This window comes from Sinocyclocheilus anshuiensis, unplaced genomic scaffold (genome assembly GCF_001515605.1).
Source record: "Sinocyclocheilus anshuiensis isolate Anshui unplaced genomic scaffold, SAMN03320099.WGS_v1.1 scaffold210, whole genome shotgun sequence".
NCBI classification, from domain to species: domain Eukaryota; kingdom Metazoa; phylum Chordata; class Actinopteri; order Cypriniformes; family Cyprinidae; genus Sinocyclocheilus; species Sinocyclocheilus anshuiensis.
The window spans coordinates 32229-46611 of NW_015547666.1; the positions used below are offsets into that span (position 1 = coordinate 32229).

Consider the following 14383-nt stretch of genomic DNA (forward strand, 5'->3'; position numbering starts at 1 on the left):
TAATTGGACTACATCCAAAACTCGTGGACTGTTTCACAGAGATTAGACATAGTGTTCATTTACTGTGCATACTGTACATTGATGCAGTTAATTGGCTTTTAATAACACTGCACTTCCACTCTTTCTTATGCATGTCTTGAATTTTCTGACATGACTGTGGGATACACTACATGAAGAGGTTTTATATTTAGTATGGGCTTTGTGCACTGTGTTGGTATTTTCTACAAATATAATCTGAACGTAAAATGTTTTTCTACGAGACTGGGTTGGAAACAACACATAGAAAATCTGTTTAGGTCATGTTCTTTCCGTGTCTTGGTCCCGATAGTTGTCACAGGCAGTGCAGGCCAAAAAACAAGGCCTACAGAACTTAACCTTGGTGGGATGTTGGTGCCATTGCTTGCTAATGAGGCACAAAGACTCACCTTAAATGGCCGATAGGAGGTGCTACAATAAAGGTAAGCACATTTTGGGTCACAAAACCTCAACCATACATCATGTGGTGAAACCTACTTGATGGCGAACTAGTCCAAAGCCGCTCTGCTGGTCAGAACAAAATAGTTCAGAAAGATTCTCTGGAGTCTGTTATTAATAATGCAACAGCAGAGCATGGCGCTAACAAGGCTTTGACTGATCAGATCTAGACGCTGCATGCAATACAAGTCACCTTGGATAATTAGAAAGTGCATTCAGGAAGTATTGAGACCAAATTATTATGTTGTTTCATGTATTTTATGTCGCAGCCTGTTTGCTAATACCCCATTATTGCACAAACACACAAAAAATGTAATTTATTAGAAAAGAAAAACAAATGAATGGCATTTTAAGGGGTTTTCTTACACCAAAATAACGAATAAAACAGCAGAAGCACAACAGTCTGCTTATTTCTCCTCACTAAAGCATAAACATTTGGTTTATGACCAAACTGTCTTTTAACCTGTCACCACTCGTTTGTTATTGTCAGACTTATTCAGAAGATGATTTTCCAATAAAAATTCAAAAGGCAAAATTCTGTTTTCAATATTTTAATAATTTTAATCAAATAGCTCAAACAATTGCATAGGATACATAAATGGGTGATGCATAAAAATCGCAGGAATTATTTAAAAATGTGTGCGAGGATGATCCAAATGTTATCCCTTTTATATACCAAATAAATGCAGTGTTATTTCTAGGATTTACTACATAGTGATTTGCATTAGAGGGAGTTAGACAAAGTTTTAAACGATGTAAAAAATATCTTCCCCAATTAATGGAATCCATTGCATTCTTTCACATATATAACACAGAAATAATAACATATCTCATCCAACCCCATAATTACTATCATTATTACTATTATCATCACCTGGAGTACGTGACTGTTATTCTTCACAGATTTGGTCAGATCTGTCAAACAGACAGAAGAAATGTTTGCAAACGTTTGCAGTAGTTATTATAGTCAAAAACATAAGCCATGTCTTACAGGCCCAATTTGATATAATTATCACAGATGCTTTAGTGTTGTCTACTGGAGCCATTTCACAACCTTTTAAAGCAAGGGTTTATCAGCACAAATTCATTTTGGACCCTCTTCCTTGGGAGCAGGACGTGAGATCCGCATGTCGCATTTGGAGCCACGAATTTCATTGAAAGGCCACAAGTTTGCAGCACTGCATACGGAAACATTCATATTACAATTCTGCAGGTGATATGAGACACATTAGTTACAATCACAGCTGTGCATTTTGGTACAAATCAATGAAAATGCTTAAAAAAAAAAATAGTAACCTCAAAAGTGATTTCATTGTACAAAATCTTGCTTTTAAATTGTTAGTATATGGTTTAAATCCAAAGTTGAGAATTACAGGATTTTTTTCAGTCGAGGTCAAAAAGCTATATTTGTAGTAAACAATGTTTAGAATAAATCAAATTAGGTCACAATGGATTTCTTACAAATACTACAAATCCAGGTTGATCATTTGTTTAACGTACTGCTGGCTTCGCTGCTATTGCAAGACATTGTTTGCATCGGGCTGTTTTGTTTGGAAAGAAAACGGCAAGTGTGTGACTCTAAGACATTGACTTATCAAAGCAAAGAGCTGCGTCAGGCCCCGCTGGAGAGCTTATGTGCTGCGAGACTCCGTCTTTATAAATTGTTGAGCTCCAGAAGGGTCTGGTCAAGCACTTGGTGCATGTTCAGATTCTCCTCTTTGGCCTGGGCCACTTTCTCTGGTGACGCAAGAACAAGAAGAGATTCGGTGAGACAGCCTTCATTTACAACCTCAGAAACACATAAAACGAGCAGGCAATCATAATATAAAAAAACGATAAAAATGATGGGAATGACTGTTATCTTTCTCTAAGAATCCAGATTCTTTCAAATAGAGTATATGTGACCCTGGACCACAAAACCAGTCATAAGGGTCCTTTTTTTTAAATTGAGATTTATACATCATCTGAAAGTTGAATAAATAAGCTTTCCATTGATGTATGGTTTGTTAGGATCGGACAATATTTGGCCGAGATACGACTATTTGAAAATCAACATTGCATTACTCCATGAAATGGTAACTAATTGCATTACTTAGTTACTTTGAATGGAAAGTAATGAATTACATTACTTTTGCATGACTTTTTGTCACCTGGACCGGGCTTGCTTATTTATTTATTTTTTTTAAATAACAAAAAACCCAAAAGTTATATTTTTGTCATCTGTAAAGACCCTTTTCACTAGTGAAATGAATAAGCCTCAGGCTGAAGGATGTCTTCCGTCTCGGTCTCTTGTAACTCCTGATTTCTCTCAACATGGAGACATGAGAGCTCTCAGTGAATGAATTGGAAAGCTAAAAAAGCTTGGATAACAGTATCTTTGCAGCTCAATGTTTCCATATTCATCAGCACCTTTTATATGAGTTTGTCAAGTTTTTGTTCTTCTGTCAAACCAGCTATCAACAAGAAGCCATGTTTTTGAACCATCTGCAGTTTGTGTAATATGGAAGCATTCAATATTTAATAAAACCCAGAGCATTTTAAAGGAGCTGTCAATAGCACAAGCAACTCTGACCAGGCTGTGTTAAACAAAGTTACACGTTTGTGTGACAAAAAACAGGAATGTTAAAAAAGCACAACAAAATTGTTTCTGCTGGGGCAATAATGCAAAATATAAACAGCAGTTATTACATGACTTTGAGCTCATCTAGGGATTTATTCTGTAAATGTATATATATTTAGAATGTATGAACATTCAACAACAACTAAATAAAAACCTCAAGCAAGTTTTTTTAAATGCATTTCGATAATGTTGTTCACATATCTTGATGCTTTCATCCAGAATTTTTATGCAATATACCAACATTTGGATAAAAATACAGAAGTTGAAACCAGTTAAAAATCTACAAAGTTACCTTGGTTTTTGAAAGTTAACAGCTTACTCAGAGTTAACTTACTTGGGTTAGTTTAACCTGCTTTCTGGAATATACATAACTTAAAAATATACACAACAGGCAGTTATATATTTTTAAGAAAACAGTGACATCTTGCATTACTTTATGATTTTAGTTTATCATTTCAATTTTCTAGGTTTGAAACTGAAGTTGAAATCACAGAAAGCCAATTTGGACCAGAACATCTCGCTGAGCAAGTCAGTTTAAGTTTAATGGCACCAAAATTGGACAGTAACTCTATTGTGGCCTTTAAGTATTGAGGTTTGTCACCATGAGAGCAATGCTAGAGAACGAACGTCAAGTATGTTGAAGGAGATCCGTTGATCAAGCTTTCACCGGAAATTGACAAAGTATTTTCTGACTTTAGAATTCATTGTAATTAATATGAAAAACTGCAGAGACTAATGTGTATCTCTTTAGGCTTTGATCAATCGCTGCACTGCCTCATATCCATCTTATTTTCCCCGTAAGAGCGGTCGCAGCCATTTGTAAATTTAATGTCTCTGGCTTATGGTCTCTTCTACGTCCAGCTATTTTTAGCTGTGCAAAACAGCTCTTTTTGCTGCTTGATATTGCAAATTGGTGTGTCTTACCAGATTAATTTAATGTATTATCTTAATTAGGAACACACTGGTTTGCAGTGCAAACAGTTTTACCATTTACTGCACTTTGTTATTCTTCTCGGTATTTCCCTACAGCATCTAACGAACGCACATTCACAGAAACCGGCTTACTTCCGCATTGAAGAATAAGGTGGATAAGAGCGCACACAACACAGTGAAGAATTCAGAAACACTTGTTCATAGTCCGTGGTTCTCGTGAAAAAAAGTTAAAAAATATTGTGAAAGATAAATTTTCCTAATTACAAACAACCCTTGAAATGTAACAATTTAAAAACATTTAAAGGGTTCATATGATGCGATTTCACAACATATTTTCATTCATTTTCTCAAAATGAATACTTCAGAAATATTACATGAACAACAGCGCTATTGTACCTAGTCACATGCGTAACGACGATCAATGAGCTGATCAAATGGTTGGCAAAATGGCCTGAATTGTTTTGTTATCTGAATTATTTATTTTTACACACTGAACTGTTTGAAGGGGTTTCTCACTCAATGAAACAAAGTGACTCTTTAGAACACAGGGAACATAAAGAGCGCTGGATGAAGTGACTGTGAACCTACAATCAAGTGAAACTAAACCTGCAAATGCATCCTATCTTTTTTTTTTTTTATCTCCGAGATAAAGAAGTTCAACATTGCACGGATGGACTAACCATATTAGTGAACCAGTGTCGGCTTTTAGTTCATAAACTGTATATATATATATATATATATATATATATATATATGTTATATGTTATATGTGTATATATATACATACACACATACATACATATACATACACACACATATATACATAAATATATGGTCTTTTTTAGTATTTAATTAAACATAATCAGTGACACTACTCTCAAAACTGAACTGTCGTGTTCACTCAACAACCAGGCTAACAACCCCAGTCATAAAACTGTATCCATAAATAAAATCTCTAGCAATCAATAACCTACCAAATCAGTTCTGGTTACACAAATGATAAGACTTCAGTCTGTAACTGAACATGTGCCACTTAAACCCATGATAAGAAAACCGTGTTTGTCCATGTTCGCTAACAAAACAAAAAAAAGTGTTAGTAACTGCATTGTTTATTTCTGTAAGGATTAGTGCTGTGTGGACTGAAAAGCTTGTATTTCTGCACAGTCATGTTTTACAGTTTACCACATTTTATTTACCACAGTTTACTGCAGTTTCTATGGTCAAGGTTGTTAAGTCTGGTTTCAGATAGCTTTAACATGGAGCTATTAAGGCTCCCATAACATAGTGTATAATAATACGGTGTCAAATTTAAATGAGCCAAATGGCTTGAGTTTATAGCTGATAGAGAGGAGTAGTTGTGCTGAATTTTCATAAACTCACCTCTTTGAGTTTGTCAGTGAGTACCCTGATTTCATCTTCATATTTGTCTTCCTTTGTGGAGTACTGGGGAATAAATAAAAAAATGAATCATTGATGCTGCAGCTATCATTGTGTGAAGATAAACTGAAAAGCAAGAGCATTTTTTGCAATCTGTGCAATAATTATGCCTTTGAAGATAAAACAAAGGATTTATTTACATACCACTCAATATTTAAAAACTCTTTACAGGCTAAATACTCACTGCAGAATACTAAAATACATATGTAAATGTATTTTAAAAAATATGAAGAAGAACATTGCATAGCATTGGCAAAAGAGAGATGGCAGTGAAGTCTATGGAGACTGGGAGTATATGAGAAAGCTATTTTACTCAACCAAGGGAACAATTCACTTTATTGGCTAATCGCACCCTGTATACAACGCTGCTTTAAGGGGAATCTCATTTTTAACTTTGGCTTAAAATTTGGATAAATGACATGTGAGATACAATCATTTGTTGTACAAAGACCAAATTACAACCACAAATACAGATAAGCCCATGTGAGAGTGAACATGGGCAGTCTGACTTGAAAATGAATAGCAGGGCATTTGGACTTTTCACTGCAAACAAACACTAGGGCTCTGCCTACCTTCTCAGCCTGTGCCTCCAGGGACTTCAAATTGTTGGTGACATTTTTCAATTCTTCCTCTAGGTCACCAGATTTGCTGTACCACAGCAAGAGATGCGGGAAAAGAAAGGGCAAAGGAAAGGAGAGAGACAGCACTTTGAGAAGACAGGAAAGGCAACGTTTTAAGCTAAAGAGACCCCAACCTGAATGGAACAATGAGGTCATTCCCCTTCATTTTGACTGAATATATGAGCCATTCAAAGTTCCAAGCACATCAGGCACTTTAAATGCCTTTACATGTTATTCACGAAACAGTTTCTTAAGAAAAGCAATGCAGAATATAACGGCACCTGAGGACTGGCTGCTTTAATAATAAACTAATAATTAATAAAAAAAAATTAATAAAAAATAATACAAATAAACTAAACAACAATAATAGAATTAAAAATAATGATAAATAAAATAAATAAAACAAAATAGTTTCCTAGGTGCTTGTTACATTACAGCAGTAATTAAAGTGTGGTATTCCCCAAGGTTCTACTTGAGGTCCCTTTTTCTTTTGCAAAAGATGCATTTATCTGCACAGGGAGAGAGCTGAGAAGAGCAGCACAGGAGGACACAGATCTCCGAAAGTGAGGACAGGTCAAGAGAAGCCGGAGTTAACGAGCTATATCAGTCTCTCGGCAGTACCTCTTCCTCTCCGGCCATCATGGATTTCATATTCTGGTCCATGAGTTTAAGTTCCTCCTCCAGCTGCCTGACTCGACTGGGTTAATCCAAAATGGGCCAGTGGGGGAAGGGGGAGGTAATGGGGAGTCACAGGATAAGGGGGATCATGCATTTTGAACACAAGGAGAATGGACAATCAGAAACCTTGCTGTTGTTAAATAATCCGGAAAACTCTTCTGTTATTTTATTAAAGGGGTGGTTCACTGTTTTTTTTCTAGGCTTGATTGTGTTTATGGGGTGCAGTCTAACAGGTGTTAATGCTTCGTTTAAAAAAAAAAAACGCATTATTTTTCACATAATTTACCTTTATTCCACACCGCTCTGTCCCTTCTCTGAGAAACACACTGATCATTTCCTGCTTTTATGAAGCCCCGCCCTCAGATACAAGCGATGGGCTTTGATTGGTTAGCTAGCCCTGTGTGTTGTGATTGGCTAAACCGCCTCTAGTGCGCGTCTAAACGTCCCGCCCCTCACCTCAGCGGCATGTGCTGCGGTTGTATTGTAAACAATGATGTCGTTAATATCGCTTATCAGTTTGAGCTCGATTGAGAAGCAGAGGATATTATTGAAGAGGATCGTGCAGAACCTGTGCAAGCACGGCTTTTAATGGTAGGCCTATGTTTTTTGTTTGTTGTTGTCTCATACTTTTAGATACGCTGTTATTTGTAAATGCTACTGCTTATGTTAGCTTTTAATATACGGTTTTATCCTGATTAAAGCTTTAATACAGTACGGCAACTGCAACCCAAATAAGAATTTTCACCGGATATTGTCATCTGAAAAAGTAAGTAACAAGTCTTCCACGTTTGTTCTGACCAACTGAGGGAAAAAGCATTACAATAAATCACGCTACCAATGGCGATTTAATCTAAAGATCGGTTAGCTCATATCACATAAAACCATTCAAATTATTATTATTGTTATACTTTGTTTTCAAATTAATAATGTTAACAACATCAGCACTGCGTGACTATGAGTATAGTGTGTATAAGCGAGTAGATTTCAATTTCTGTACAGTCTAATCTCTAATTGTCATACCATTCGAATTTCATATTAAGAAATTCTTTTAACCCAAAAAGCAAATTATGCTTCCTTCAAACTGGTTGTCTTTAAAATACAAATCTTGTGTAATCCCACATAAGATATCTGTAATCAGAAGCACATTTAAAATTGGAATATAATTTAATTTCATTCACATGTGTTTCATAAACACAATCCTTTCTGGATTACAATCCGCCATCAAAATGATACATTTAATTATTCCAGCTGCTGTGAGAAAAGGCTACAAACGATCGGCCACCTGCAAGATCCTCACATGCGATAGTCTAGTAGCCGGGACAACTTCTTTATGTTTACAGACGTGACGTAATGATGCAGCAGCATGCTCGAATTTCCCACGAAAACCTACCCGTACCACTCAAATTAGAAAACATTATTATAAGCTAACCGTTGTGAATCGGGCTAAAGTAAGGCGATAGTTTTGAACACTGGCTGGTTATGTACTTGCTCAAATATTGATTTCGGATCATTTTTAACCAAAAAAAGTTACGGACTGCAGCTTTAAAATAAAAAGCATTTGCAGCAGACAGAATCCTGGAAATAACAAGTTTTCTGAACGTAGCTTTGCAATTTGTTTTAGGTAACACAGACATGCATATTAAACTCATGTTATTCATGCAAACGTAATGCACTTTTGTTACCATCGTGTATACATATTCCACACATTGTTTCTGAGTAAATTAATACAATTAACACATTTTTGGCAAGGAGTTTGATTAAGCTCGTTCATGTTTTCATGATGTCAGTGCTAGCCTTCACTTTTAACATCCAGGAATATGCTCCCTTATTACTGAAATTAAAGTATCAGTATCAAATATCAATGACTACAGAATCCCCTGTTAACACACAAGGTTACTGATATTATTATTTATTTATGAATAAAGCAATAAAGTTCAGTCTCAACTAAACTGTTTTTAATATGCATTATATGTACTTACGCCTCAGCCACTTCAGCTCGCTCCTCAGAGCGCTCAAGCTCACCCTCAAGAATCACTAGTTTACGCGCCACCTGCAGTCAGTCAAACACACACACACACAAATAGACCCAATTTTACAATTACAGTCAAATAACAAATATCACAGATCTGTAAAGCCAAGTTACGAAGGAGGAAGTTAATCCCCAATAAACAATAATGCAGGAAAATTCAGGTTTAGGTATAGTGACACATCTTCCACACTAAAAAAAACTAAAAAATATATTTAGTGACCATTTGATCAAGGAAGCAGCATGTTTGTTCTTCAGTAGAAGTGCTTACATTGACAGAAATTGCAGCTGGATATAAAACTTGGAATATACATGCAGGGTGTCTATGATACGATCTATCAAACTTGCAAGAAATGGCCACAAGCCAATGCTGTGTATAAATGCTATGTATAAATATAAATGAATAAACATGAAACATAAGAAAACATGAATAAATGATTTCTTCTTTATTTTCAGCAAGTTTACGGGCTTACTTGGCTTTTTCTTTTGTCTGAATCCTGAGTGTTTCTGAATCTAGAAATAATAATGTTTTCCATGTTTTCCATTCAATCATTGTGAACTTTTTTGGAACTTTTATGCATGGCCATAATTCAATATTCTGTGAAAAGCATCTACTTATAAGAAGCCTCCAGTCGTTTAATAATGTGAGGCTGGCTGACATGCACACCTCCTCATATTTGCGGTCAGCCTCCTCAGCGATGTGTTTGGCCTCCTTCAGCTGCATCTCCTGGATCTCCATCTTCTCCTCATCTTTTGTTGCTCTGTTCTCTATCACCTTCATTCCTCTGTATGGAGAGACCACACGGTCAGTATTACATTCAGAAATGCCATGAACAGACAAACTCAAGTCTAAACAGGTTTAAGGGATATACTCATGAAACTCTGGACGGACGGCTGATCCTTTACAGTGTGGAAAGTTTGTCTTTCGAATGACAAAAAACTATTTGAAACTACCTAAAACTCTGGCTTTGAACAGGTATGAAAAAATACATTTCATGCTTTTTTTCTGATTACAGAAAACTAAAGGGATGTGTGTCAAATGCATAAAAAACTGCCCCGTGAACAAAGCCCAGGTGTGTAGTGTAAGTGTTAAAGAAGCTGCGGTCACACCTCTCGCTCTCATCTGCGGCTTTCTCGGCCTCCTCCAGCTTCTGTAGCGCGGTGGCGAGTCTCTCCTGGGCACGATCCAGCTCCTCCTCTACCAGCTGGATACGTCTGTTCAGGGACGCCACCTCAGCCTCGGCCTGCCATCACAGGAGAATCAGTCAATGCACACCATGCCATGGAGGACAAATGTGACCCTGGAGCACAAAACCAGTCTTAAGTCGCTGGGGCATATTTGTAGCAATAGCCAATTGTAGCAATTGTATGGGTCAAAATTATTGATTTTTCTTTTATGCCCAAAATCATTAGGATATTAAGTAAAGATCATGTTCCATGAAGATATTTTGTAAATTTCCTACCGTAAATATATCAAAACTTAATTTTGGATTAGTAATATGCATTGCTAAGAACTTAATTTGAACAACTTTAAAGACGATTTTCTCAGTATTTAGATTTTTTTTACACCCTCAGATTCCAGATTTTCAAATAGTTGTATCTCAGCCAAATATTGTCCGATCCTAACAAACCATACATCAATGGAAAGCTTATTTATTCAGCTTTCAGTTGATGTATAAATCTCTTATGACTGGTTTTGTGGTCCATGGTCTCATATACAAAATTGTACAGAAATCACACTTTAAATGAATTTAAATTAAGATGATGTATAAATCTTTTATGTGTTAAAAGTATATGTTTTAATATCTTTTGTTTTAATGTATAAAACCCTTATGACTGGTTTTGCGGTCCAGGGTCACAAATGTGATCTGGAACTTGAACTTGTTGGATAATGTGAATGCAACATGCAATGTGAAAATCTTGAGATTAATGTCCAATTAAGTGCAAAATTACATCTAGAACATCAAGATAAAGGACTTTTGACTCCAACCACACATTTTCTGTCTTCATATTGTTATGCTTTCTCAAAAGCAGATCTTTCGGGAAAAAAAAAAAAGTAGACTTTTATTGTTGCAATCAGTACAACTCTCAAATTATTTTTATTTTCCATATTTTATTGACAAAAGTTGTTTTCATATCCTAACCAGTGTTCTCCTCAGAGCAATGTGCAAATAGAAGGCTATAAAATTTACATAAAATGTATGCTATGCAGAAAATATAACATTAGTAATTTAAGCTAATATTATATAACAATGATAATAATAGCTTTTATTTTCTAATATTACACAGTATATTACGATTAGGGATATGCCGGTATCAAATTTTCATGTTGCGATTAATTGCTAATGCACGATATAACCTGCAAAAATATGATTTTCAATTAAATGTAAACATTCAACAATTGCAACTAGTATCTAGTAAGAGACTACTGTCTCTTCTGTAAATTTAACAGTGCGTCTTAAGACTTTAACAACGTCTTTAAAGATGTTAAATCTTCTTTAATATCCATTGCACAACAAAAATATCCATCATACAAGCAGAACACTGTACTAAAATACTGTTTCCCATTGTTCACCACAAAACTATTAATGAATTCACAGTGTCAAACATACAGTGAGAGCAGGATAGTCTGATGTCTGAGCAGACATTAAAACAGGTGGAAAACAGACAGTACATCACAGTACACACAACAGTGGGGCAGCAGAAGCAATAGGAATTTTCTAAAAAAAAAAAAAAAAAAAATTCTTCCTCAAAAGCCCTACAAGAACCATCGATGGAACTGTTAACCAAACAAAATTGCTACATTTATGCATTTATCCAAAGCAACTTAATTCCCATTTAAGCTATCCATTTTATTAGTTCATGCATTCACTGGCAATTATAAAGCAGAAATTCCCATCGGACACATTCTCTCCGAATGCACTGCTGGCTTTAAAGTTAAACTTTAAAAATGCAAAGTTCACTGTGTAAAGAGGGTTGAGCTCAGTATCAACTGTTTATCCAATGCTTTAATAGCTAACTACACGCTAGCAATGCTATTACTACTATGTTAACCCTTTAATGTGTCACCAAACACAGCACACAATGAACATGAATGAACGGATGATCGGTTTATCATTTTAAAGAATTCCCCCGAAACAACATGCCTGTAGCTATTAGACAATATTCCAAAAAATGGCAATTCTAATATTAATATGTTAATGTTAATAACATCTTTACAACAGAAGTTCTTCTTCATACTCTAGTAAAACGACACTGCTCAGTACAAAGGTGGCCTAATTTGTTTGTGGGTTAAAGGCATGCCAGCTTCTAAAGCTATTTTCATTGCAAGGTTAAAATGCAGGATAAAATATAAAAATAGCTAAAACAACTGAAACCTCATAAGAAGTTTAAGATGCTTTTTAATAAATCTAAAACCAAATCTGGATTTATTTTAAGTGTGTGAGCAGAATTGAAGTCTCAGCCCTCTACGGACACCTTGGCAATTGAATCGCCATTGGCTAGTAAATTTGTTTGTTTACTCGCCAGACTAATAAAAAAAATTATGGAAGTAATGGAAGATAACCATGGGAGTATCATGTCATTTTCACAACTTTCAAAACTGTTTTGGTCTAATGAAAGGGTTTTTTTTTTCAGAAAGATGTTTTGTCAGCTGAACAATTTCAGTAGAAATATCACATTCAAATAAAGTGTTGGACATAAATGACTTTATACATAGAAATATTTTTGGAAAAAACATCTGAACAAGTAATATAACTGCCACTTTTGTTCTGACCTCCATTTTTAAAGTAAATCACATTAATGACCTTTTTGTGATTGCTCAGATCAGATAAAGTCACATGCTGAAAACTATAATTAAACTTGGGTTCAGAAATGGTAAATGTTTCCAACCTCAACATTGCTTTGTGTAACTATAGCCGTAATGCTATCCTCACTTTCTAAGCAATTCCATCTCTGACTACTTTCAGATTACTCCTTACACATGAAAAATGTCATTAAAGAGAGAGCGCAGAAAAAAAATCCACCTTCCAACAACGTCTTTACTTTCACTTTGATAAAGCTAGAATACTGATTTATACTGTAGAGCTGTCAGAAGTTCAGATTTAGCAGGAAATTGCATGCACAAGTCATTTGCACATTCGTGCTGCATGTATGGTGTGGGAGTGTCATGTCATTTTCACAACTTTCAAAACTGTTTTGGTCTAATGAAAGGGTTTTTTTTTTCAGAAAGATGTTTTGTCAGCTGAACAATGGTAAGTTGTTGTCAATCCATTGAACGCACTTCTGTCACTCACCGCCTCAATGATGTAAAACTGACATTTCCCAAGAAATCTGACCTGACAGCTTAAATTATAGATCATTATTATAAGCTTACTATTGTGAATTGGGGTACAGCAAGGAAACAGTTTTGTTGTTCTTGTTCAACTATTGATTTTTGTTCATTTTTAATGAAAAAATAAATAAAAATCCCGAAGTGCACCGTTAATGTAAAGCAGGCACATATGGGAGATCAAATGGACTTGAGGGGTTGGAAAACAAACAAATTAAACTTTTCTCCAAACTTATGTTTATCTTCATGTAAACTATCAACACATCTACCGGAGGACAAGGACACAAAACGATTAACTTAGTCTGGGCCCGTGGGCTGATGACTCAAGTGTCTGCATTCAGGTGGACTAAAATCACATGATCACCTGTTTAATTGACCACTTGCATCACATATTCACAGGTCCATGTCACAGAAAGAGCTTGATTTTGAAGTGAGAGATGCTTTAAGTCGTCAACATCACCTGGCCTCAATATAACCCCTAATCCTCTTCTCAGGTCCAGCGCATTAGCTCAAGTTCATCGGACAGCTCAGGAGCTCTCACTCGCTGCTGTGCTCCACGTGTAGTAGATCACACCTGAATATTGTTTCATTCGGCACTGTTTCACCTTAAACTGATACTGATATTTGGATAACGTGTTTTTGAAGTGAACTTAATGTTTGGATTTGATTGAAAGGTTTAGTTCACCCAAAAATGAAAATTAGCCTGTGTTTTAAGCAACCTAGGTGTATATGACTTTCTTCTTTCAGACGAATCCAGTCGGAGTTATATTAAAAATTATCCATGCTCTTCCAAGCTTTAGAATGGGAGTAGGTGAGTGTTTTTGTTCAACAGTACAAAAGTAGTCAAATAAAGTGCGCGCATCCGTAATAAAAAGTGCCTCAAACGGCTCCGGGGGGTGAATAAAGGCCTCCTGCAGCAAATCCATGCATTTTTGTAAGAAAAATATCCATATTTAAAACGTTATAAACACTTTCTCACTTCTGCTGACTGTCACACGTGCAAGCCGTTCCGGCGGATGATGCAGATGAAGTCATATACACCTAGGATGCTTTGAGGGTAGGGCTGCACGATAAATTGAAATGGAATCGAGTTCGCGATTCGACAGAAGCTGCGATTGTCATGCGTATCTTTCAGTGAAGCACGGTTCTGTGATCAGCAGTAAATCTCCATCCAAAAGCCAGAGGCTATTCGCTGCAGCTGAATAAACAGAAGATTCAACTGCTTTCATTGATTCAACGTGACTAATAAACACACGACTACGGCA

The 14383-nt window shown here is 35.9% G+C and overlaps 1 protein-coding gene across 1 annotated transcript in view; it reads right to left on the reverse strand.

Annotated features, from left to right (window-relative positions):
• Positions 1-1839: 1839 nt before the first annotated feature.
• Positions 1840-14383, reverse strand: part of LOC107702557 (tropomyosin beta chain-like) — a 25898-nt gene continuing 13354 nt past the window's right edge. Inside the window, exons 3-8 of the mRNA XM_016504914.1 lie at positions 9899-10032; positions 9456-9573; positions 8742-8812; positions 6037-6112; positions 5408-5470; positions 1840-2263 (exon numbers count right to left, since the gene is read on the reverse strand). Coding sequence (XP_016360400.1) covers positions 2129-2263; positions 5408-5470; positions 6037-6112; positions 8742-8812; positions 9456-9573; positions 9899-10032 — 597 coding nt within the window. The 3' untranslated portion in view covers positions 1840-2128. The remainder of the gene's footprint in view (positions 2264-5407; positions 5471-6036; positions 6113-8741; positions 8813-9455; positions 9574-9898; positions 10033-14383) is intronic.